This window comes from Oncorhynchus keta, chromosome 18 (assembly GCF_023373465.1).
Source record: "Oncorhynchus keta strain PuntledgeMale-10-30-2019 chromosome 18, Oket_V2, whole genome shotgun sequence".
Classification (NCBI taxonomy): Eukaryota; Metazoa; Chordata; class Actinopteri; order Salmoniformes; family Salmonidae; genus Oncorhynchus; species Oncorhynchus keta.
This window is the reverse complement of record NC_068438.1, coordinates 12,718,479-12,745,896: the sequence shown is the minus strand read 5'-3', so window position 1 is coordinate 12,745,896 and position 27,418 is coordinate 12,718,479. Positions and strand designations below refer to the sequence as shown.

General features: G+C 43.6%; 1 protein-coding gene across 3 annotated transcripts; it reads left to right on the top strand.

Annotated features, from left to right (window-relative positions):
* The first annotated feature begins 15,497 nt into the window (after window positions 1-15,497).
* Window positions 15,498-24,628, top strand: LOC118382373 (homeobox protein meis3-B-like). Of its 3 annotated transcripts, none has more exons than XM_052467418.1 (13): window positions 15,498-15,887; window positions 16,313-16,396; window positions 19,509-19,648; window positions 19,855-20,029; window positions 20,203-20,253; window positions 20,406-20,456; window positions 20,647-20,796; window positions 21,018-21,126; window positions 21,413-21,558; window positions 22,450-22,526; window positions 22,876-22,934; window positions 23,114-23,200; window positions 23,441-24,628. In XM_052467418.1, exons 2-13 carry the CDS (start codon window positions 16,385-16,387, stop codon window positions 23,629-23,631), a joined length of 1,248 nt encoding a protein of 415 aa, XP_052323378.1. In that variant the 5' UTR covers window positions 15,498-15,887; window positions 16,313-16,384; the 3' UTR covers window positions 23,632-24,628. The 3 variants fall into 3 exon arrangements, with proteins under 3 accessions (XP_052323378.1, XP_052323379.1, XP_052323377.1); XM_052467417.1 differs by having other exon boundaries at window positions 15,499-15,893; XM_052467419.1 differs by lacking the exon at window positions 16,313-16,396 and having other exon boundaries at window positions 15,498-15,893.
* The last annotated feature ends 2,790 nt before the right edge of the window (window positions 24,629-27,418 follow it).

Genomic DNA, 27,418 nt, shown 5'->3' with positions numbered 1-27,418 from the left:
ACACACACACACACACACACACACACACACACACACACACACACACACACACACTTACTTCTTGGCTATGGGCTCCCTAATGCACAGGAGAGCCAATGGGGAGAGCACTCTCTAAATGGCTCTATGTTCAGCACTCTTGTTTTTTTCCCTGTTCTCTTGACTCTCAGTGATGTTACTGAATCTCCAGTCTCCTCTCCTCTGCGCCGTAGAACTACACAATGTGTGTGTCCCGATAATATCTCCTGAAGTGTACACTTGTTCACTACTTCCCACAAATCTAAAGGCATTGGAATGGTCGAGGCGTGGGTTAGAGGCGATTTCACCATATTTCCTATACCAGCCATTTTCTTTCAAATCATTGTGCACACTGAGAGGAAGGAGAGAGGTGTCCCACTGTCAATGGAACCCACGGTCACTCCTGTAACTCTCGGTTAAGCCCAACTGTGAACAGTATGACCTATCTGCTGGTTCTGCTATGGCCTCCGTCCTCACACCTGAACCTTGATCAAAACAAATACATTTTTCCTTTGCATAATGACCCATTGCCAGAGATTCATTCAGATATTATTGCTAAGATTAGATTGCATCTCTTGCCATTGCTTACATTTCCATCCGAAGTTAGCATAGCTCGGGGAGATCTGATTAATGTGGGATGCAGACCACATCGCTTCTCTCCTTTGCCCCCCCCCCCGTCCTTTCTTCTTCCCTCCCTTCATTTTTCCCCACATCTGTCCATCTATCATTCCCATGGCCAACAGAAGAGAATGAATCCCTCCATCCCATACCTCACTCTCCTGGACAGATGAGAATAAGGAGGGGAGTGAGAGGATAATATTTCTCTAACATTGAAGAGAAAAACGAGTCAAAACCATGCGCTTCTTTTAAGGCTGTCACTTCTTTGATACCACCAACAGGTGTGTGCTGGTGTGTGCAGGCCATGGGCCATAGCACAATGTGTGATGGTGTGATGTGAGTGTGTACGTGTGTGCATGTGTGTCTTGGTGCATGCACTTAATTGTGTGTGTGTTTGCACATGTGTGTACTGGGTATTTGAAACATGTAGATACACAGTACTACCAAGGTGCATTAAATTATCTCAATGCAAAAATGTTTCCCTTCAAACCAAACAAATGACATTCTAGAGGCTTCGTCTCCTGACCAGTAAATAAAAGAAGTTATGACCCATCAACAGCACACATCCACATAACGTGACAGCATACAGTATCTGATGCAACACTGTTAAGCAGCCAGACACACACTGGCACACAAACATCCAGAATTCAATACGAAATTTCATAACCTCAAGACAATCAATTAGTTAATGAGGACATTTAATTACTGTAGTACTGGAGGGCGTCTTTTCATGTAATTGTTTGGGGGAAGGACAGAGCAAAAGAAGAATATGACACCTTTAACCAATAGTCAAGGTGCTGTATTGGCCAGTTCTCATCTCTTCCATCCTCACTCCCCCTCCTCCCACCTCACCCAAGGCCCAGCCTCCTTCCCCAGCAGTGACAGGTAGATTAAAGGGCGTGATAGATGCCCCTCTCTCTATCTCCCTCCTCGCTCTTTCTCCATCTATCACTGGACCTGCTGTAATTGCGGCTGCGTCGAGCTGGCACTGCAAGCCTCCATCCATCTCCTTAATAACAAACAGTCAGGGAAATGGATGGGGCTCCAGCCCAGACTTAATCTCCATCTATAAGGAGAGTGAAGGAGGGAGGGAGGGAGAGAGAGGGGAACTAGGGAGAGAAACAAGGGGAGAAAATGAGAGAATGGCTGGCGAAAGGCAGTGATGACTTCACCAAAAGAAGGGAAACATGAAATGGTGGAGGGATGGAGAGGAGGAGTGTAGGGCAGGAGTGGGAGAGAGAGTGTTTAAGTGTAGTGAATGAAGTACAGTGTCAAAGCAGGTGGAGACAGAAATGCAGACAGGCAGAGAGAGAATAAGTTCACAGAATATTTTCATGGTGATGAAAATGGGCTGGTAGGATGATAGAGAGAGAAAAAAGAGAGAGAGAAAGGGAGAGAGATAGAGAAAGAGAGAGAGAGAGAAAGGGAGAGAGATAGAGAAAGAGAGCGAGAGAGAAAGAAAGGGAGAGAGAGAGAGAAAGGGAGAGAGATAGAGAGAGAGAGAAAGAAAGGAGAGTGAGAGAGAGAGAGAGAGAGAGAGAGAGAGAGAGAGAGAGAGAGAGAGAGAGAGAGAGAGAGAGAGAGAAAGGGAGAGAGAGATAGAGAGAGGGAGATGTCCTCATGTCCTCATGTGTGCTACCTATATCCCCCAGTATAATCCCCATACTTTAATAATGACAACTTCTCCATCCTAGAGGTGGAGATCAACAATTTCCAGGGTCAGGAAACATGTACTAGTCTGTGACGACCTAAATGCCAGAACTGGACAAGAACCCTCAGCACACAGGGGGACAAACACATACCTGGAGGTGACAGCATTCCCTACCCCATATTCCCCCCTAGACAATATAACTAACAAAAATGTAACTCCTGCAGCACAACTCCTGCAGCGCTGACTGTAGTTGGGTATGTACATAGTCAATGGTAGGCTTTGTGGGGACTCCTATGGTAGGTACACCTACAGCTCATCTCTTGACAGTAGTACTATAGACTACTTTATCACTGACCTCAACCCAGAGTATCTTAGAGTCAGTCAGTCCACTGACACCCCTATCAGATCACAGCAAAATCACACTCTACTTAAACAGAACTATGCTCAATCATTTAGGCATCAAAGACAAAGGAACTGAAGAATATTAAGAAATGCTATAGATGGAAACAAAATAGTGTGTAAATCTACCAAAAAACTTAGGCAACAACAAATTCAATCCCTTCTAGACAATTTCCTGGACATAAGGTTCCACTGTAATAGTGAAGCTGTAAAATTGGCAGTAGAAAACCTAAACAGTATATTTGACTTCTCAGCTTCCCTATCAAACCGAAAGAAATTGAGAAACCTATCCAACCAAAGACATAGAGACCCAAAAAACCTTAGCCCGTGCCTTCACTATGGTGAATCACTAAAACAATACAAAAATACACTATGGAAAAATAAAGAACAGCACATCAGATATCAGCTCAATGTACAGTAACTGAAGAATCCATAGAATCTAACCACTTCTGGGAAAATTCTAAACAAGCGTAGATGTCACGCCTGACCATTCTGCCTGCCTTGACCACGAGCCTGTCTGCCACTCTGTACCTCCTGGACTCTGATCTGGTTTTGACCTTTTTGCCTGTCCACGACCATTCTCTTGCCTACCCCTTTGGATTAATAAACAGTGTTAGACTCCAACCATCTGCCTCCTGTGTCTGCATCTGGGTCTCGCCTTGTGCCTTGATAGATGTAAGGATAAACCACTTCTCCAATCTATAACAAACATCCAACAGCAAAAACGTAAACATGATCAAATACAAATCTTAGAATCAAATATTAAAGGCTACCAGAACCCACTGGATTCTCCAATTACATTGAATGAACTCCAGGACAAAATACAAACCCTCCAACCCAAAAGGGCCTGTGGTGTTGATGGTATCCTAAATTAAATTACCATACGACAGAGCACGTATTCACCCTGCACACCCAAAACAAAGTCTTCTCATGATTGGTTGATTTCAAAATAGCTTTTGACTCAATTTGGCATGAGGGTCTGCTACACAAATTGATAGAAAGTGGCGTTGGGGGGAAAAACATACGACGTTATGAAATCCATGTACACAAACAACTGTGCGGTTAAAATTGGCAAAAAACTCATTTCTTTCCACAGGGCCGGGGGGTGGGCCAGGGATGCAGCTTAAGCCCCACCCTCTTCAACATCTATATCAACAGATTGACAAGGGCACTAGAACAGTCTGCAGCACCCGGCCTCACCCTACTCGAATCTGAAGTCAAATGTCTACTGTTTGCTGATGCTCTGGAGCTTCTGTCCCCAACAAAGGAGGGCCTACAACAGCACCTAGATCTTCTGCACAGATTCTATCAGACCTGGGTTCTGACAGTAAATCTCAGTAAAACAGAAATAATGGTGTTCCAAAAAAGGTTCAGTTGCCAGGACCACGAATACATTTATAAAACCCATTTCCCTTTATGGTTGTGAGGTCTGGGGTCCGCTCACCAACCAAGAATTCACAAAATGGGACAAACACTAAATTAAGACTCTGCAAGCAGAATTCTGCTAAAATATCCTAAACGTACAACGTAAAACACCCAATAATGCATGCAGAGCAGAATTAGGCCGATACCCGCTAATTATCAAAATCCAGAAAAGAGCAGTTAAAATCTACAACCACCTAAAAGGAAGCGATTCCCAAACTTCCCATAACAAATCCATCACCTACAGAGAAATTAACCCGGAGAAGAACCCTAAGCAAGCTGGTCCTTGGGCTCTGTTCACAAACACACAGACCCCACAGAGCCCCAGGACATGAGAAAACAAAAAATAAATTACTTGACACATTGGAAAGAATTTCCCAAAATCAGATCAAACTGAAATGCTATTTGGCCCTAAACAAAAGTACACTTTGGCAGAATACCTGACCACTGTGACTGACCCAAAATTAAGGAAAGCTTTGACTATGTACAGTGAGCATAGCCTTGCTATTGAGAAAGGCCACCCACCGTAGGCAGACCAGGCTCTCAAGAGTAGACAGGCTATGTGCACACTGCCCACAAAATGAAGTGGAAACTGAGCTCCACTTCCTAACCTCCTGCCAAATGTGTGACCATATTAGAGACACATATATCCCTCAGATTACACAGACCCACAAATAATTTGAAAACAAATACAATTTTGATAAACTCCCATATCTATTGGGTGAAAAACCAGTGTGTAATCACAGCAGCAAGATTTGTGACCTGTTGCCACAATTTAAGGTCAACCATTGAAGAACAAACGCCATTGTAAATACAACCCATTTTTATGTTGATTTTCCCTTTTGCACTTTCTATTTCCACATCATTACAACACTGTATATAGACATAATATTACATTTGAAATGTCTTTATTCTTTTGAATCTTTTGTGAGTGTAATTTTTACTGTACATTTTTTATCATTTATTTTGCAATGTAAACATATGCCCTTAAATTGAAATTGAATTGAGAGAGAGAGAGAGAGAGAGAGAGTGAGAAAGAGGGACAGAGAGAGAGAGAGAGAGAGAGAGAGAGAGAGAGAGAGAGAGAGAGAGAGAGAGAGAGAGAGAGAGAGAGAGAGCGAGAGCGAGATAGAGAATTTATGTCCATGCGGCCAGACAACACAGAAACTGGAGAGGCACAAGCTCGTAAAAAAGCACTCTGCCCCTCCCCTCCGTGCTTTTATCCCTCTCTCTCCCACCTCTTCTCCCCTTTGGAAAGTGCCGCTCCTTGACTGGCAGGTCCCCTCACTCTGATGTTCCCGCTGGACCGTGGGTAACCCAGGGTCACGGCAACCATATTCCCTTCATGGCGGAGTCCACCGTGTCAACTAGCATGGTTGGCCAAGGTTACCAAACCAAGGGCAACCGGTAGTGTTTATCCCAGGTGCTCCCTCCTCTTCCACAAGCAACTATGTCAACGGCCCACCGTTTTACCGTTAACATGCTGGACACGAGACACAGTCTATGTCAGAGATAGGCAACTTTGATGGGGCTGGGGGACCCCAAAAAAATCTGATTCTCATCATGAGGGGCCACAGTGGTTCGCAGATCTGCGTATCCTCAACCATACCCACACATGCAGTCAGTTGGCCCTAGTGTTTTGGGGGCCCTAAGCAAACATTTTAGTGGCACCCATCTTGACAGTAGACAGAAAGTGTTGAGGTCCTGCAATTCTACACATTTTGCCATAGGGTGGAGAGAAATCATTTAAGTTTTTAATATGATATCTGAGTGACTAACCAAATCAATTGGGGCCCCTCCGGTCGATAATTCAACCATGATTATTACAAGTTTAGATAGCTGGTTAGATTAACTTAAAACTGCTGATGCACAACCAAATTTCAATATTGCAACTCTCAACAATAATTTCTTCTAGATCCCACCTGTTTTGAGACCCACATTTTTTGCAAACAAATAATAATTTTAAAAAATATATACATACACCTTAGCTCTGTCAGGAGGAATGGGACAAAATTTGCCCAACTTATTGTGGGAAGCTTGTGGTTGGCTACCCAAAACGTTCGACCCAAGTTAAACAATTTAAAGGCAATGCTACCAAATACTTATTGAGTGTATGTAAACTTCTGATCCAATGGGAATGTGATGAAAGAAATAAAATAAATAAAAGCTGAAATAAATCATTCTCTGCTGTTATTCTGACATTTCACATTCTTAAAATAAAGTGGTGATCCTAACTGACCAAAGACAGGGAATTTTTACTAGGATTAAATGTCAGGAATTGTGAAAAACTGAGTTCAAATGTATTTGGCTAAGGTGTATGTAAACTTCTGACTTCAACGGTATGCTTGGGGTCAATGTCCATTTGGAAGAACCATTTGCCACCAAGCTTTAACTTGGCTGATGTTCCTCATGATGCCATCTATTTTGTGAAGTGCACCAGTCCCTCCTGCAGCAAAGCACCCCGACAACATGATGCTGCCACCCCTGTGCTTCACAGTTGGGATGGTGTTCTTCAGCTTGCAAGCACCCTTTTTCTTCCAAACATAATGATGGTCATTATGGCCAAACAGATCAATTTTTGTGTCATCATACCCAAGGACATTTCTCCAAAAAAGATGATCTTTGTCCCCATGTGCAGTTGCAAACCGTAGTCTGGCTTTTTTTATGGCGGTTTTGGAGCAGTGGCGTCTTCCTTGCTGAGCGGCCACAAGTTATTTGGGTGATTATTAGAGAAACGTAATCATGAAATATTGTAAGAGCTTTCATTGTCTGCCCCTTTATTTATCCTACGGTTCTGACTTGTTGTACAGGGAGTACATTGTAAGAATGGCCCATGTTCTGATTTCTGTCGCTGTACATTTAAAAAAAAGTGCTGAACAAATAGTTATATTGACTACGTCTGTCGTCGCTCTCACAATAATGTCTTAATAGAAATTACGGATGGCCTCTTATCTGATTGTCGTCCCCTTTTATATGCCATAGTCTGACAATTATGCCGTAGTTTGTACATCTCAATTGTCAGTAGAAACCACATTTGTTTAAGCAAGTCAGCCATATCAGCTATGTTTTTTAAAGGCAGTTAATGAGGCTGAATTAACTGTTTCGCTGCCAGACAAGGCTCGGCTGAAAGCCAGGTGTAGCAGTGGTAAGGTTTTGGGACTGGTGTTGGGACTCTGCTGTTGGGACAGCTTTATGTAGACCCTAACAGTTTGTGGGCACCATTTGTCACGTTATTGTGCAATTAATGTATTATTTAGTGTTGTGTTGTGTAGGCCGTCATTGTAAATAAGAATTTGTTTTTATCTAACTTGCCTATTTAAATAAAGTTTAAATAAAAAACTAAAAAAGTAGTGGCTTTGCTGGCATGCATCCCACTTTTGTTTTTGCCCCACCAAGATTTAAATGATAAAATCACCACTGGAAATAACACATATGGAATTATATAGTAACCAAAAAAGTGTTTCATATTTATCTTTTTAAAATATATTTTAGTTTTGAGATTCTTAAAATAACCACCCTTTGCCTTGATGACAGCTTAGCACACTCTTGGCATTCTCTCAACCAGCTTCGTGAGGTAGTCATCTGGAATGCATTTCAATCAACAAGTGTGCCTTCTTAAAAGTTAATTTGTGGAATTTCTTTAATTCTTAATGCATTTGAGCCAATCAGTTGTGTTGTGACAAGGTGGGGGGGGTATACAGAAGGTAGCCCTATTTGGTAAAAGACCAACTCCATATTATGGCAAAAACAGCTCAAATAAGCAAAGAGAAATGACAGTCCATCATTACTTTAAGACATGAAAGTCAGTCAATATGCAAAATTTCAAGAACTTTTAAAGTTTCTTCAAGTGCAGTTGCAAAAATCATCAAGCGCCATGATGAAACTATATCTCATGAGGACCGCCACAGGAATGGAAGACGCAGAGTTACCTCTGCTGCAAAGGACAAGTTCATTAGAGTTACCAACCTCAGAAATTGCAGCCTAAATAAATGCTTCACTGAGTTCAAGTAACAGACACCTCAATATCAACTGTTCAGAGAAGACTTTGTGAAACCGGCCTTCATGGTCGAATTGCTGCAAAGTAACTACTACTAAAGGACACCAATAATAAGAAGGGACTTGCTTGGGCCAAGAAACTCCAGCAATGGACATTAGACCGATGGAAATTTGTTCTTTGGTCTGGAGTCCAAATTTGAGATTTTTGGTTCCAACCGCTGTGTCTTTGTGAGATTTGGTTGGGCTATCATTTGTTTTTCAACAAGACAATGACCCAACACACCTACAGGCTGTGTAAGGCTATTTTAGCAAGAAGCAGTGTTGGAGTGTTGCATCAGATGACCTGGCCTCCACAATCACCTGACCTCAACCCAATTGAGATGGTTTGGGATGAGTCGAACCGCAGAGTAAAGGAAAAGCAGCCAACAAGTGCTCAGCATATGTGGGAACTCCTTCAAGACTGTTGGAAAAGCATGTCAGGTGAAGCTGGTTGAGAGAATGCCAACAGTGTGCAAAGCTGTCATCAAGGCAAAGGGTGGCTATTTGAAGAATCTCAAATATAAAATATATTTTGATTTGTTTAACACTTTTTTGGTTACTACATGATAACATATGTGTTATTTCATAGTGTTGATGTCTTCACTTTAATTCTACAATGTAGAAAATAGTAAAAAATAAAGAAAAACCCTTGAAAGAGTAGGTGTTCAAAAACTTTTGATCAGTAGTGTGTTTTTTTATTTAGATTTATTAATTTGCAAAAAAACTTTAAAAAACATTTTTTGCTTTGTCATTATGGGTTATTGTGTAGATTGATGAGGGGGGGGGTGACAATTTCATCCGTTTTAGAATAAGGCTGTAACCTAACAAAATGTGGAAAAAGTCAAGGGGTCTGAATACTTTCCGAATGCACTGTATGTGGGTACATGTGCTATCTACGTGAAGGCCACGCAGTAGAAATCATGACTATATGGACCGCTGAGGTTTTGTATTGCCATGGATGTAGAGGGAGTGAGTCCAGCTAGAGATGGGCCTAGTGTTAATAATGAGGTAATGCTGATTGTTTCTGCCTCTGGATACAGCAGGAGTGTATTTATTCGTGCACATCGCAGTAAACATTTTGTTGTTATGGAAAAGGTTTTGCAATAGAAACACATTTAGGTTAGTCCCTCCCCGTTTGCTTCCATTTGGTTCCTAGTGAATATGCCACAGTAGACCAGGAGATCTCCCAATGGGCTGGCTGATGTGATGTACAGGTCCAGTAGGGGCGGAGGGTTTGCACAATGTCAAAATGAAACATTTAATCAATGTAATGTATCGGCAAATTTTAATCAGTCCAGCAGAAAATTGTGATATTTGGTTAAGAAACAATTCTCAAATGACTCAGTTCTATCCAGAAAACACAAAAATAGACACACAGATGAACATGGATATGCAAACAGGTACACATATACACCCAAGCACATACTCACACACCTTTTTCATCATATCCTGCTGTTGTTTCCTGCTCAGCCTCTCTATGCTCTTTAGCCTTTGGGCAATGTCTGCAGTAAGGCCTAGCTTTGAATCACGAGCACCTTGACATTGACACCCCCCACACACACACACACACACACACACACACACACACACACACAAATGCACAGCAGCAGCTGCTCCAACCCTGACAGGGCCTGACAAACAACTGCAGCAGCCTTGCAATATAGGCTACTCAGAACTACTCCTTTTAACATCCTCTCCCTACACTGAAAATATTGTATATAGTGTGATGTCCTTAGTACACCAGCATCCTTGTCAAAAGATTCCGACCCCTAATTGCATAGGTGGGTTGGACTTAAGCCAAGTTCACACTGCAGGCCTTAATGCTCAAATCAGTTTTGTTTTTCAAATCCATTTTGGAATACTGACTGTCCAAACAGCAACTTACAAGTGACCAAATTGGATTGGTGTGTGGTTCAGACAGCAGTCATTTGCTGACATGGCTACACTAGTCGTCATAGTAACGACGGGTGTCTGCGCAGTGGTGTGGGTTGATTGGTGGTGGTACTCACTAAGAAGTTATTAACATGAGTCTTGAAGCTTTGATATGTTCTCATGTTCTCAAGTTACTTAACATGAGTCTTCAATATTCCCAGGTAAGAAGTTTTAGGTTGTAGTTATTATAGGAATTATAGGACTATTTCTCTCTATACCATTTGTATTTCATATACCTTTGACTATTGGATGTTCTTATAGGCACTTTAGTATTGCCAGTGTAGCAGTATAGCTTCCGTTCCTCTCCTCGCTCCTACCTGGGCTCGAACCAGGAACACAACGTCAACAGCCACCGTCGAAGCAGCGTTACCCATGCAGAGCAAGGGGAACAACTACTCCAAGTCTCAGAGCGAGTGACGTTTGAAACGCTATTAGCGCCCTCCCCGCTAACTAGCTAGCCATTTCACATCACATCGTTACACCAGCCTAATCTCGGGAGTTGATAGGCTTGAAGTCATAAACAGTGCAGAGCTGCTGGCAAAATGCATGAAAGTGCTGTTTGAATGAATGCTTATGAGCCTGCTGGTGCCTACCCAAGAGCTGCAAAACATGGACCCGTATAAATCAGCTGGGCTTGACAATCTGGACCCTCTATTTCTGAAACTATCCGCCGCCATTGTCGCAACCCCTATTACCAGCCTGTTCAACCTCTCTTTCATATTGTCTGAGATCCCCAAGGATTGGAAAGCTGCCGCAGTCCTCCCCCACCTTCAAAGGGGGAGACACCCTGGACCCAAACTGTTACAGACCTATATCCATTCTGCCCTGCCTATCTAAGGTCTTCGAAAGCCAAGTCAACAAACAGGTCACTGACCATCTCGAATCCCACCGTACCTTCTCCGCTATGCAATCTGGTTTCCGAGCCGGTCACGGGTGCACCTCAGCCACACTCAAGGTACTAAACGACATCATAACCGCCATCGATAAAAGACAGTACTGTGCAGCCGTCTTCATCGACCTTGCCAAGGCTTTCGATTCTGTCAATCACCATATTCTTATCGGCAGACTCAGTAGCCTCGGTTTTTCGGATGACTGCCTTGCCTGGTTCACCAATTACTTTGCAGACAGAGTTCAGTGTGTCAAATCGGAGGGCATGCTGTCCGGTCCTCTGGCAGTCTCTATGGGGGTGCCACAGGGTTCAATTCTCGGGCCGACTCTTTTCTCTGTATATATCAATGATGTTGCTCTTGCTGCGGGCGATTCCCTGATCCACCTCTACGCAGACGACACCATTCTATATACTTTCGGCCCATCATTGGACACTGTGCTATCTAACCTCCAAACGAGCTTCAATGCCATACAACACTCCTTCCGTGGCCTCCAACTGCTCTTAAACGCTAGTAAAACCAAATGCATGCTTTTCAACCGATCGCTGCCTGCACCCGCATGCCCGACTAGCATCACCACACTGGATGGTTCCGACCTTGAATATGTGGACACCTATAAGTACTTAGGTGTCTGCCTAGACCGCAAACTCTCCTTCCAGACCCATATCAAACATCTCCAATCGAAAATCAAATCAAGAGTCGGCTTTCTATTCCGCAACAAAGCCTCCTTCACTCAACGCTGCCAAACTTACCCTAGTAAAACTGACTATCCTACCGATCCTCGACTTCGGCGATGTCATCTACACAATTGCTTCCAACACTCTACTCAGCAAACTGGATGCAGTTTATCACAGTGCCATCCGTTTTGTCACTAAAGCACCTTATACTACCCACCACTGCGACTTGTATGCTCTAGTCGGCTGGCCCTCGCTACATATTCGTCGCCAGACCCACTGGCTCCAGGTCATATATAAGGCCATGCTTGGTAAAGCTCCGCCTTATCTCAGTTCACTGGTCACGATGGCAACACCCATCCGTAGCACGCGCTCCAGCAGGTGTATCTCACTGATCATCCCTAAAGACAACACCTCATTCGGCCGCCTTTCGTTCCAGTACTCTGCTGCCTGTGACTGGAACGAATTGCAAAAATCGCTGAAGTTGGAGACTTTTATCTCCCTCACCAACTTCAAACATCAGCTATCTGAGCAGCTAACCGATCGCTGCAGCTGTACATAATCTATTGGTAAATAGCCCACCCATTTTCACCTACCTCATCCCCACAGTTTTTATTTATTTACTTTTCTGCTCTTTTGCACACCAATATCTCTACCTGTACATGATCATCTGATCATTTATCACTCCAGTGTTAATCTGCAATAGTGTAATTATTTGCCTACCTCCTCATGCCTTTTGCACACATTGTATATAGACTCCCCTTTTTTCTACTGTGTTATTGACTTGTTAATTGTTTACTCCATGTGTAACTCTGTGTTGTCTGTTCACACTGCTATGCTTTATCTTGGCCAGGTCGCAGTTGCAAATGAGAACTTGTTCTCAACTAGCCTACCTGGTTAAATAAAGGTGAAATAAATTGCTCAGTCAGACTGCTCTATCAAATCATAGACTTAATTATAACATAATAACACACAGAAATGAGAGCCTTAGGTCATTAATATGGTCGAATCCGGAAACTATCATCTCGAAAACATGACGTTTATTCTTTCAGTGAAATACGGAACCGTTCCGTATTTTATCTAACGGGTGGCATCCATCAGTCTAAATATTCCTGTTACATTGCACAACCTTCAATGTTATGTCATTGCCAGGCGGGCCAAACTGTTGCATATACCCTGACCCTGAGTGCAATGAACGCAAGAGGAGTGACACAATTTCACCTGGTTAATATTGCTTGCTAACCTGGAATTATTTTAGCCAAATATGCAGGTGTAAAAATATATACTTCTGTGTATTGATTTTAATAAAGGCATTGGTGTTTATGGTTAGGTACACGTTGGAGCAATGACAGTCATTTTTCGCGAACGCACACTGCATCGATTATATGCAACGCAGGACACGCTAGATAAACTAGTAATATCATCAACCATGTGTAGTTATAACTAGTGATTATGATTGATTAAGTTCAATGCTAGCTAGCAACTTACCTTGGCTTCTTACTGCATTCGAGTAACAGGTGGGCTTCTCGTGAGGCAGGTGGTTAGAGCGTTGGACTAGTTAACTGTAAGGTTTCAAGAATGAATCCCTGAGCTGACAAGGTAAAAATCTGTCGTTCTGCCCCTGAACAAGGCAGTTAACCCACCGTTCCTAGGCCGTCATTGAAAATAAGAATGTGTTCTTAACTGACTTGCCTAGTTAAATAAAGATGAAATAAAGGTTTATTAAAAAAAAATACAGATTTCCGATTGTTATGAAAACTGGAAATCGGCCCTAATTAATCGGCCATTCCGATTAATCGGCCAACCTCTAATATCTAACGATACACACAATTCTAAAAGTTTTAAAAAATAATTAAAAATGTATAAGTATTAGGATGAGCATTGTTGGAGTGGCATTGACTAAAATACAGTAGAATAGAGTACAGTATATACACATGAAATGAGTAAAGCAGTATGGAAACGTTATTAAAGTAACTAGTGTTCCAATTGTAAGTTACCAGTGATTCCATGTCTAGGTACACAGGCCAGCAGCCTCTAAGGTGCAGGGTTAGTAACCGGGTGGTAGCTGGCTAGTGACGGGAGTCCCTTCAAACTGCCAGTGCTGAGTGCTGAAGAGGTGCTAGGCTGAGGCTATAAAGGGGCAATCTGCCTTTGACTTTTAAATTAATGATATATAGGCTGCCCATTGATTCTTGAAGAATATATGTTAGAAATGCCTCATATCCTGAGTTCAACTGTCGTACTCCAACAGAACCCAAAATACATAGGGTGGCCGCTTTGTTGTTGTTTCAACTGCAGATTCCCCCTTTAAGTCCCGAGGCTTTACTTCTAAAGTCACTGCATTGGTGTCAATAATGGGATGACATGGACTTCATTGAAGCACAAGGGTGTGCTCCCACAAGGGAATAGTCTAGTGGTGCATCCCAACAACACCAGCAACCTCATCAATATGTTTGGATCTTGCACAATAATGGCTTGGATGTTGGACTGACAAAGATAAGGGCATAGGGCACAAGTCCCAATCTACCCCCGAATTTGCTGCAGTTGGCTACTATGCACAAGTAATCTCTTCATGAAGCCCTACACACAATATTGAAACACGCACCATACATGCATCGATTACATTTATGTTTGTAAAATGTTACCTATTAAATGTATACATTATTTTAACCCATGATGACAAACATAAAACAATCCGAATATAAATTGAAATGGATGTATCCCTGTCAATCTATTAGAAATATCCTATTAAGCCGTGTAGTTCGTGACTTTTCCTTTCCGTTCACATGTTTCATTGATGCTATGGATTCAATGTTAGTTGGGTCTAAAGGCTATGATCATCGCTATTGTTAATTGACCTCCCGCGGTGTTAAAAGGCCGCAGATTGGTTGATGTTACTGCGCTCGCAGGCTGCACCCTAAGTCATGCCCTAAGCCGCCCGCGGTGAAGCCTTGCCCCGGCCCATGTGCCTGCAACCGCGCTGCCGATTGAAGTTCGGCCGCCTGTTGGTCCCTCGCCGCGGGAGAGGGGAAAGAGAACTGTTTTGAATAATTATTATATAACTTTATAGTAATTTACAACACAAGACGAGGTCCACGGAGCTGTGAATGTTTCCCCTCCAGTTAAAACGAGAAAACACAATTTTTAGAAGGATAGCCAGGTTTTTACACATCTTCTGAACAATAAAATGACCTGCTGTTCCAAGCAACGTGGGGACATTAGGGCACTGTAATGGAGAAGACTTATAAATTACATTGATTCAACAAAAACCCACTACTATAGTCATCATCGGCCAATAAATGTATTGCCATAGGCCTATCCTATTGAAAACTATTTATGACCTGATTTGTCATCATACAATAATGTTATCATGCGTAAAAACGATAGGACATTCAATAGCCTATTCTATAATTACTTTTATGATACCAAAATGCACTGTGGGGGGTTGTTCCAGGGTTGTTAAATTAACCTGGCTATACAGAAATATATCAGAATTCTGAATTGTGCGGCCAATAACCAACATGGTAATTTAGCCTATCAGAAAGAATCATCAGCATTTTCTGTGAATTGTACTTAATTTGACATGCTACTCAAAACAACAAATGCAGTTACTGAGAGTTGGGATACCGCAGATGCTTGAGGCGAGTGTTGGAAACAAAACGGGCATTATTTGATAACGATTGTATGGCGCCCATTAATAAATGCGCGCACTATCCTGCAGAGTATGGAATATAAAGACGACGAGATAATATTAAGAAAATGCTGTGCTCGCGCTCAAATCTTGGAGTTATCAGATATTAACTTGTCATGGCTTAGCAACGGTGAAAGGGAGCGAATAAACTGTGCCAATGCATGCTATGTGAGTGTAGAGCGTGCCATTGGAATAAAACGAGGGGATCCTGGGTTTGTAATGCGCGAGTGTGTGTGATAAGAAGGTGGGGGTTAGAGACCCCGTCGTGTTTTGACCCCCCAAACAACTCCCAACCACCATCTCTCCCCTCACCGTCTCTGCCTCTCTCAATGTTTAAAGCAACATCGCCCATGTCGCTGTGAAAATTTCCAGCCTGTCGCGACAGCCCATGGACAGCGAGAACGGCCAAAAAGGACGCAATTTCTCCTCACCAAGCATCTCGCCTGCGAGCCGGACCCAAAGACATACCGTGCGGACCCACCAGCGCGCTCTCGAAACCGAAGCCAATGCAGGATACCACGAGCACCGCCTGAGAGTGACTATAACCTACACGTCAAATCTAGGTTTCGGTGGGATATTTTATGAAATCATATTTTTCTACAATAGTGTACTGTATTTCTATAATCTTTGATGCCTACATGTAAAATAGCCTAATGGTTTATATGTTCTTATTCGTGATAGCTGTTCAATACACATCGTTTTTATGGTCGTGCACCTCTAAGTTTGGATCATAAAGCTGCTTGATTGCAATAAAAGTAACGATTCGATTCACTTCGGAATTACATGTAGTGTATTGTAGCCCATAGTAGCCTCGGCTATTGCTATAGCCTAATCACGGTACACCCAGGGTCAGCTGTTGTTTTTTATAACCAAACCCCTTCTTAATTAATAATGATGAGATTAAATGTTTGATTCTACAACTGTTATAATTTCCCCTCTATTAGTATATTAAAGAGCGCATTATTTTAATCAAATAATCTGTATACAGGAGGCAGAACGCCTGCGCTGGACAGCGGGTCTGGTCTCATCCTTCCCAGAGTAGGATTGGCTTCCGTGTCGCATGGATAAGAGGGTATGATGGCTGTTTACTCTAATTTACTGCATACTTTACACTCACTCATCATTTGAAGTGTCACGGTAGTGCGTATCCTTCTCTCCAGATAATAATCTTGCTAGTTTGGTTATTATGTAGAATTTTGCCTCTTTGCTCGGTCCTTACGTTTTGATGTAGCGCCCCTCGCTGCCTGTCTCGCCTCCCTCCCTGTCCTCCCTCGCGTAGGCCAAAGCTCCCAGCTATACAGGGCCAATGAAGGCAGCAGCAATATGTCAAGGAGTTCACATCAATCTATCAGAAGGAATAACCTTATTGACATAATTGTGCATGCTCTGAATATTCCTTAATAGACTGACCTGACCTAAATCATTAGGGAACGTGTCGACATAATGTCAAGCAGCCCGGTTTGACATGTGGAAACATCCTATACATTTCATATAGGCTACATTTCACATATATTATCTTGCTTATAAATTTGCTGTTCATTTGTCTTTATATTGTAATATAGGGTCACGTATAAATGAGCAAGTGTCAGAATGATACTATTCTCATTACTTTGCAAGAGGTTTAGGACTATAAACATATAGCTTTTATATAGGGTGTACAACGTCTCCCTTGATAGTCATAAACGTTTTCTGGATATCAATATGTATAGTGAAATATTTGAAATATAGGTTCTTTAAAAGTGAAAATGTGTATTTCCTGCAGCAATTAACAGTCGATTATCGGGCCAATAAAAGTGGCTGTGAAAGTGGAAAGACATGATATGTCTATATACAGTATGATGTGTAGTGAGTGTAGGTCGAGGAAAAAGAGACGGAGAGGCAGACCAAGTCGCTAAGTAGGTCAACTCGTTTGCTACAGTGAGTCCACGGCTCGCAGATCTCGTTGCTATGTGCACTATGCAGTCAGTGGCCACTCTTTTTCCATTCCTAAAGATAATTGCCATAGTAGGCTACTCCTGACATTGTATCACACACACACACACACACACACACACACACACACACACACACACACACACACACACACACACACACACACACACACACACACACACACACACACACACACACACACACACACACACACAGCAATAACCTGCGGAATACCAAAGGCTGCAGACATAGGGTACCATCTTTTTTGAATAACTAGTCAAACTCCCATAGAGTGAACTGTTGCACTTTTCTGTATGTAATTACAATTTTAAAAAGAATAATAGGTCAGATGAAATGTAGGATATTTGTTATCTGTGTTTTAGTAACACGTTCGGCTTGCAGTTGAGTGAGGAAATTAAGAAATGTTGTCATATAGCCCGAGTGTCATCGGCTTCGGGTCGTGCAAATCAAATAAACTTTTCCGGATAGGATTTTTCGGTTTACTGTAATTAGGCCTACAGATGACAATTACGCAAGCGCTTTTTATTAGCATTTTACATTTGCTTTTCGTTATATTAATGTAATCCTGTTAAGAATGTAGTACTTTACGCAAATTAAAGTCAACAAAACAGGTACTTTCTTTGTCCAATTTGATTACAATTCAGACATAGCCTATAGGCTACTTTAGTTCACTGAAACAAGGTCAAGAAAGTGTGTCAGTCAATTATCCATAATTAGCCTAATTCCGGTTATATGCAGCAATGGGAAGTGAATTTGATAAATTATATATGTTGTCCCATGCACTGTAAAATATACAGTGTATCCCACTGTTTACAATTGGTGACACTAGTCTTTCATTTGAGCATATGGCTATTAGGCGAACTTCAATAACGGAAAGAAAAGGCATCCGTTTGGAAACCTGCAGACCATTCTGTTTTCACATAACGATTTACGAGTATTAGGCCTACATGTATGCTAAATGGAAAACTATTCTCACAAACTCTATCACTTTTGATTGAAATAAGCAGGGTGCTGGGACAACATGACATACGAATTTTAATTTACGTTCCCATTGTTGCTTTTTATTTTAAACATATGTTAATCGAATGAAATACATTGTATTTGTCTGAATAATGAAACTGTGGAATGGATTTGGTAAAATAGGCCTATAGTCGAATGTTTGCAAACTTAGTTTGTGCCAACAGGCAATCTGGTGGAAAGTGATTTGTATGTATTGAATATATTGGACATTGCAAGTTCAAACAAGTATTTGTATAGTTTAATCTAACAGTTTTATTACTTAAAACAACTGCAATAACAAAATATGAAGGAAGCGCAAGCTGCTATGTTATCCATCCACTGGTATGTGGTTCATTGTTAGCATTAATATTTCTAATATATGTCATAGCCTAATGTGGTAAAACACATGTTCAACTGAATTGCTGAAAGAAATGAACTATATAGCCTATGCCTATATATTGTATAGCGAACTAAGCTCTACTCTTTGAACGATCCTGATTACGACGAGGATTGCAGTAAATTATATTCGTATTAACACTGTAAGTATTTCTCACATATGAAGCCCTTCTCTCAGCCTCATGCCTTTTAGGAACATTTGAAGAATTCATCTTCTTGATTTTGGTGCTTTGATCAGATGACGCACAGCCGCTACAGTCGCACTGTAATCAGAGAGCTCCTGAGTACACAAAGGCGCGGAATCTGATAGTGGTGATTGTGTTAATAGCGAGTATTCATAAAACAAAAGGTGGCACGACAAAACCGCAGAGCAGGTGCACGCTGTGATCACGCAGCCATATGGGACTATGATTGGCCATGCTTTAATCCAGGAGAAAACCACTGGCTTTTGCTGAAAAGCCTTGGAGACTGAAGTCAGCTACAGTTGAACACACATCAGCTCTGTAATGCTGAGAGATATATGAGACTGACAGCGAGATAGAGAGCATAGGCTCATGTTTATGTATGAATCTCTGTGTGTTTGTTTATCTCATGTCAATTGTCCCAGGGTGGATGTAGCTTTTCCCTCTGAAAAACGGCTCAGCAAGGAGCCTCTAGTCAGTGTTTATGAAGGAGGAGAGAAAATTAGATACAGCTTCGAAGTGATCTGCTTCCATATTCACAGGGGGCCTCATCTCATAATTTCTCTCTCTCTCTCTCTCTCTCTCTCTCTCTCTCTCTCTCTCTCTCTCTCTCTCTCTCTCTCTCTCTCTCTCTCTCTCTCTCTCTCTCCTCAGTATGAAGACCTGGTGCACTACTCAGGGTCAGATGGCATGCCCGTGGGGGGGTATGGAGAGGTCATGAGGTCACTGCCCCCCCCTCACTATGGCCACACTGTCCCAGATTCCCTCAAACACCACAGGGACCAGATCTATGGGTGAGCAGAACATAACTATTTCAGTGCAGAGTGTGTGTTTGTTTCATTTCATTCTAACAGTATGCATGTATATTTACTATCAGTGTGCTCTGTGCCTATATGCATTTTCCTGGATGTGTGTGTATGTATTGTGTGCATGCATGTGTGTGAGGTGTGTGTGTGTGCGTGTGCATAATGTGATAACACTGTGTGTTCTGTGTGCACAGACATCCCCTGTTTCCACTTCTGGCCCTGGTGTTTGAGAAGTGCGAGCTGGCCACCTGCTCCCCGCGGGATGTTACAGCCCTCTCAGTGCCACCCCACCTCCAAGGCCTGACCAATCACAGTGATGTATGCTCCTCAGACTCCTTCAACGATGACATCGCAGCCTTCGCCAAACAGGTGAGTTACAGCCCTCCGAGCCGGCAGTGATTCATGATTGGATTTTAGATTAGAAGTTTAATAGTCACATGTACAGGGTTGCAGGTGCAATTACAGGGTACAGGGAAAATCTTAAACTCCGAGCTCCAACCATTATCCAAATGACCGTGGACGCCGTTCCTTGTGTGTTTCAGATTCGCTCAGAGAAGCCCATTTTTTCAACAAATCCTGAACTGGACAACCTGGTATGAAAATAAATAGAAATGTATATACTGTAACAGCAAAAGAACCAAATGCTCATAGCCTACATGTATCGACACACACAGTAACTTAGAGATCGATTAAGAATAACTCAAACGCATTGTGTTCATAGCTACCAATCTGTTCTTGTCCTCAGATGATCCAGGCCATTCAGGTACTACGTTTCCACCTGTTGGAGCTGGAAAAGGTGTGCTTCTTCACTCATCTAAAATCTATTCTCTCTCTGTCTCTGTCTCCTCTTCTTACCCTTTATGATTCAGACTAGTGATTGCTGAAAGCAGGCAAACCAAACATGATCAGCCATCGTACACCTAAACCATTACAGTACTATGCTATTTCCTGACAGCATCTCTTCTCCCTCATCTTCTATTCTCCAGGTTCATGACCTGTGTGATAACTTCTGCAATCGCTACATTACCTGCCTGAAGGGCAAGATGCCCACAGACCTGATTTTGGATGACAGGGAGGGCGGGTCCAAGTCTGACGTGGAGGATTTCACTGGCTCCTGCACCAGTCTGTCAGAGCAGGTAGGTGACATCTGAATGATGAAAAATGAGCTGAAAAGTCTCAGATTTCTCAGTATATCTCTCTCAATATGTCTCTGAAAAAAGACATTGATGAAGCCCTATTGGGCAAAATACTTGTCACTAAAGAGGGAATGAATGTTAATTTCTTTTGCTACATTCTCACATCTTTTCCTGTTAATCTCAATATGTTTCTATCTCTTTCCTTCCCTCACTCTCTGTAGAATCAGTCGTGGTTGCGGGACCCAGATGACTGTGCGTCCACTCCACTAGGGACCCCTGGCATGTCATGTGGCCTGCCTTCACACAGCACAGACAACTGCAGCGATACGGGTACCTCTAACACACTAACTCATACACACACCTGCACAAACATACACTCATCTTTACAATCACTTATGCTGACAACATAATCGACATACACACATAAACCTGACATCAATTGGACATGTTAACACACACACACACACACACACACACACACACACACACACACACACACACACACACACACACACACACACACACACACACACACACACACACACACACACACACACACACACACACACACACACGCGTACTGTGCTAATGCCATATCTCTATTGTCCTCTGGCAGGGGATGGTTTGGATGGGGGCGTGGCCTCCCCCAGTACGGGAGAGGAGGACGAGACGGACCGAGACAGGAGGAACAACAAGAAGAGGGGAATTTTCCCCAAACTGGCAACCAACATCATGAGGGCATGGCTCTTCCAGCATTTATCGGTGAGAAAAGAGAGACAGTAGAAATAATAGTGAGAAGAATGACAGATAGAAGCAGAGAAAAGCAGAGGAGGGGAGTGGATGAAAGGAGGAAGGGGACATCGTACAGGGTAATGCAAAAAAATGAAGTTGAAATTATAATTAAATGACAGAGAGATAATGTGTGAATAAGACGTTAAATGTTGAATAGTTCTGAACAGAGAGAGAACAATTGATGGTGAAATGTAGTAGTTCTGATAATTAGTAGTTATACTTAAAAACTCTAAAGTCATTCTCACTAATTATGACTGTTCTAGAGGAGAGAGAGAGAGAGTAGAGAGAGAAAGAGAAGAGAGCGAGAGAGAGTAGAGAGAGAGAGAGAGAGAGAGAGAGAGAGAGAGAGAGAGAGAGAGAGAGAGAGTAGAGAGAGAGAGAGAGAGAGAGAGAGTAGAGAGAGAGAGAGAGAGAGAGAGAGAGAGAGAGAGAGTAGAGAGAGAGAGTAGAGAGAGAAAGAGAGAGAGAGAGAGAGAGAGAGAGAGAGAGAGAGAGAGAGAGAGAGAGAGAGAGAGAGAGAGTAGAGAGAGAGAGAGAGGTAGAGAGAGAGAGAGAAGGGGAAAGGGGTTGCTGCAATTTAAGGGTCACGTCAGTTCATAGAATTTGACTTGAATTTAGATGTAATGGCAGCCATTAGTATTCATCTAATGGTTATAGGTCTAGCTGATTTATTTCATACATGATTTGGGTTTTTCATTCTACATAGATAGTGGTGGGGTCATTTGTGTGAGCCAAAATTATACATTTGATGATTTTATGGAATGATAATGTATGCCAAAAGCAAAGGCTAAACATGCTCTTGCTGAACCTTAACCAGTTTTGCAAATCCATAATGCCGTTGTTCTGAATGTCCCTTCGCAGCACCCATACCCCTCGGAGGAGCAGAAGAAGCAGCTGGCACAGGACACAGGACTGACCATCCTGCAGGTCAACAACTGGTCAGTACCCCCCTGATCAATAACCAATGATCAGCTCGTGTGTTTTACTACTGTACTGTGTCCCTCGTCGCTCGGTCCTTAGCGTGACCTTCACTGACCCCATCAATACTGATCAATCCATTATCAGCCAGAGATCCATACGCCCTCTGTTCTAAATGTGGCTTGACGGTGAACCATGAACGGGTTTAAGTGGTTGAAAAGTGAAAGGTTAATATCCTACGCGTTAGTCTTTTTCTCCATTAACTGGTGTTCTCTGCCTCTCCCGACTCTCCTTCTATTCCATCCTCCTTCTCTTTGTGTTCTCTGCTTCTATTCCCCCGCTTTTTCGTATCCCCTTTTTCCTCCCCAGGTTTATCAATGCAAGACGGAGAATAGTACAGCCCATGATTGACCAGTCAAATCGCTCAGGTAATAATACCATGTTATTATCACCGTATTCCCGCTCTAATGTATTGTTACTGATGTAGCTATACATTCCTAGATTGTATGAATGCTATCTGTGTGTATTTTGAGTGAATATGTGTATAGCTGATCTATATGGACATTCAGGCTAGGTGAATGATGTGGGTGTGTGTTTGGTTGACCAGGTCAAAGCGGTCCTTACAGCCCAGAGGGAGCAGCACTGGGGGGCTACGGACTGGACGGCCAAGCCCACCTGGCTCTCAGGGCAGCAGGTAAGAGACAGAGATAAGGACGACTGGGCCATGTTCATTTAGGCAACAAAGAGAATAAAACGGACTAATTTCAGTTTTTCCGTTTTAAAAGGTTTCGCTATGGTGAACTAGTGTTTTAGGGTCATGCCAGGTGGGCATGACCCTAGTGTTTTTACCAATCGTTTGGTGCACACTCGGTGGTATACACTCTCTCTCTCTCTCTCTCTCTCTCTCTCTCTCTCTCTCTCTCTCTCACCGCAGGTCTTCAGGGGATGCCGTCTCTTCCAGCAGAGTACCCCGGGGCCCTGCTGTCCCAGTCTGGCTACCCCCACGCCGGCCCAACCCTGCACCCCTACCCCGGCCCCCACCCCGCCATGCTGCTGCACCCGCCGCCCCACCCCCACCCCGCCGATCCCCTTATAGGCCAGGGCCTGGACATACATGCCCACTAACTGAGAAGGAAGGGTGTGAAGGAGAGGGGAGAGAGGGGCCATCCTGGGGGAGATGGGGGCTCACACACCCGCCACACGCGAACTAACGACAGCATGGCGCAGTCCAAATGTTTACATTCCCTGACCTCCACATAGTCACTCAACCCACTGTCTGCAACATTCATACACTGCCCTTAACATACCACCGCTGGCCCCTCTTATACCATCAATAACATACTTACATTCCATCTCACAGACGTAGACAGACACACACCATATTGAGCCCTTGAGTGTGAGCCAAACCCTCTTCAGGGTGGAAGAGGCGAGCGTCCTCAGCCCCTTCCGTCTCTACATACTCTATGCTGACAGTGAGCTGTCTGACTCCCAGGATAGCGCCCCCTCTAGGAGCATAGAGGAACACCCCACACGGACCACTGATCAGCCAACTTGCCTCTCTCTCCCACCTGGCCTACTGGCCAACCAAGCGGAAAGACAGAAGGACACATGTCGGACACACAGCTCCCGGTCTGGCTGTGTCACCTTAACCTCTATAACCCTCAACGCCCCTCCTCCCAGCCTTATGACCTCACACAGCCCAGGCTTGAAGTGTTGTGATTGGACAGGACACCAGTGATGCACTCTGACCCCTCTCCACCTTATTTAATTTAATTTGAGTTTTTTTAGATCTATTTTTGTATTTATGTGTGTGTCAGACAGACGCGACCTCACAAAAGTCCTGTGAACAGCGATCTTCCAGGGAGTCACTCTGCATGACTCGAATACAATATGAATGAGCTCCATTTGTCTCTCTCAGTACCTTGGTTTGTTTAAATACGTTTGGAATGAGTTGATCACTTTACCTCCTTAAGATCCTGTCAGACATGAATAGTGGGGTTTACTGTGGGATCCACATAATAGGTCAAACAGTGAACGTACGCACACCCACACACCCACCCACACACACCCACCCACCCACCCACCCACACACCAACCCACGCACGCACGCACCCACCCACCCACCCACCACGCACACGCACGCACACACACACACACACACACACACACACACACACACACACACACACACACACACACACACACACACAACACCAACCCACCCACCCACCCACCCACCCACGCACGCACGCACGCACCACACCACACACACACGCACACACGCACACACACACACACACACACACACACACACACACACACACACACACACACACACACACACGATCCTGTCGAACCATTTCATGGTCCATGTTGTCTGCCATTGGGTTTAAGGAGGACAGCCAAAGGACTTTACACATGCTGCATCTTCCTCAGTCCCGTATGGGTCTGATCAAATAATTTATTTCCAAATGTTAATGATGATAATTGATGATAATGATGTTACAGTTATGATTATACTTATAGTATTAAAAGCTTTCTTTTGTAAAAATGTGTGAATTACTTATTCTTTGAGTTTGCCCTCTAATTATTTGCAGTTAGATGTGAAAGGTATACACAGTAGTGAAATACACAAATCGGTAATAGGTCATCTTGAAAATATTCATATTTTCTTCCTGGTACAATTACATGTTGTCACTATATGCTATTTGGCTCATTTTCAACGGATGTTTGCAGCTGCATTGTATCCACTTCTCTTGTTTCTCTACTAGCCAAGCATCCTCCCTGACCTCTCTCCCCCTCTCCTTTAGTTTAGCTCTTTGTTTGTTTTTTCTCCTCATTTTCACTCAATCTTTCCACATTCCTTTCTCATTCACTTCATACCTCCTCCCATCTGCAGGGCCATGTGCAACAAGGTTCAAATCCAAGCCAAAGTGATTACTCATTAAATGTCAAACACAATTCAAATGCTTTTGGCCTGGCCTAAACCCTCCTCCTCCACCCGGCCATCCATTCAATCCCCACCTTACCCCTGTCATGTGATAGATGCAGCCAGCAGCAGGGGTCAGAGTTCATACAAGGGTCAACAGGAAATGGCCTGGCTTTCTGACCCTTAGGGCTGACCCTAAGTCCCATCACTTATTTTCCTGTCCACACACTCATTTGCCTTGTCCATCTTGTCACGCTTACCCTCCAGACATGCTAGTCATGTCCCAGCTGTACATTTTGTCCCCAATCCGTGGACACACAGTTGGTTCATAATCTGTTGCACTGCAGGTCTATTGTTCACATCGAGCTTCCTGACCATAAGCAGGAGTTCATTTATGAATGTGTTCATCTTTCTTATTATCTTGACTATGTAAAGTGACTTTGGAGCTTGAAAAGCACTTAAAATAAAATGTACTATTATTATTATTTAAACACTATGGTCCCATACATTTTACAATTGACTGTATGATAATCGGAGGGAGATCTCAGAGCCAACAGACAGACAGCAGCAGTGAGATGCTATTCATACTGTTTTCGCTTTATGATTGCTTTTGATAGCTAGAGTCCGTAGCCTCACACAAACACAAAATCCATTAGCTAGTGGAAATTGCATTGTATAAATGTGCCAATACTGGGAGAGAGAAGGGAGAGAGAACAGTGTGTACAGCCACAGAGCTCAGTGAGGGAAACGTATAGTGTGAAGTCATTATGACAACGAAGTCTATCTTAATAATGAAATAACCTTAAAGTGGAGGAACTCCAAGGCTGGAGCAGGAAGAAATATTACAACACACATTTTGGGGGCATACAGCGTTGTCATTATAACTGAAACCTAACCTAAACCAAATGTCTTCAATATTTGTGACAAAAATTGTATAAATATAGTGAATCACAGCATGATTTTGGCAGACGTGTGTTACAGATTATTTGTGTTACATAAATGCTTTGAGGATTTTGTATTGAGAAAAAAAGACCTATGCATATGTATGAATGATGTAGCCAGTTCTGAAGGAATGAAAAGGTGCACGAAAAGACGAACAAATAAACTATTGGTAAGAAAATAGAAGTTCAAATGTCTGTGTGTATGTGGTTTGTTTTTAAGCAGGAATGCAAAATGCCGAATGTGTGTGCGTGCACGTGTGTGGAGGAGGAGGATCCTCTGGTTTATCATCAATCATTCAATTACACACCTGTCAGAGTTCAGACAAGGGGGAGAGAGCAGCGCACAGGGAGGAGGAGAGAACAGCGCACAGGGAGGAGGAGAGAACAGCGCACAGGGAGGAGGAGAGAACAGCGCACAGGGAGGAGGAGAGAGCAGCGCACAGGGAGGAGGAGAGAGCAGCGCACAGGGAGGAGAGAACAGCGCACAGGGAGGAGGAGAGAGCAGCGCACAGGGAGGAGGAGAGAGCAGCACACAGGGAGGAGGAGAGAGCAGCACACAGGGAGGAGGAGAGAACAGCGCACAGGGAGGAGGAGAGAGCAGCGCACAGGGAGGAGGAGAGAGCAGCGCACAGGGAGGAGGAGAGAGCAGCGCACAGGGAGGAGGAGAGAACAGCGCACAGCAGCGCACAGGGAGGAGGAGAGAGCAGCGCACAGGGAGGAGGAGAGAACAGCGCACAGGGAGGAGAGAGAGCAGCGCACAGGAGAGAGAGGAGGGAGGAGAGAACAGCGCACAGGGAGGAGGAGAGAGCAGCGCACAGGGAGGAGGAGAGAGCAGCACACAGGGAGGAGGAGAGAGCAGCACACAGGGAGGAGGAGAGAACAGCGCACAGGGAGGAGGAGAGAGCAGCGCACAGGGAGGAGGAGAGAGCAGCGCACAGGGAGGAGGAGAGAGCAGCGCACAGGGAGGAGGAGAGAACAGCGCACAGGGAGGAGAGAGCAGCGCACAGGGAGGAGGAGAGAGCAGCGCACAGGGAGGAGGAGA

Excerpts from the sequence above, each read along its gene's own strand:
- LOC118382373 (XM_052467418.1), top strand. Across the intron at positions 20,797-21,017 it reads GCACCAGTCTGTCAGAGCAG|AATCAGTCGTGGTTGCGGGA; the intron begins GTAGGTGACATC and ends CACTCTCTGTAG. Across the intron at positions 21,559-22,449 it reads GGCTCTTCCAGCATTTATCG|CACCCATACCCCTCGGAGGA; the intron begins GTGAGAAAAGAG and ends GTCCCTTCGCAG.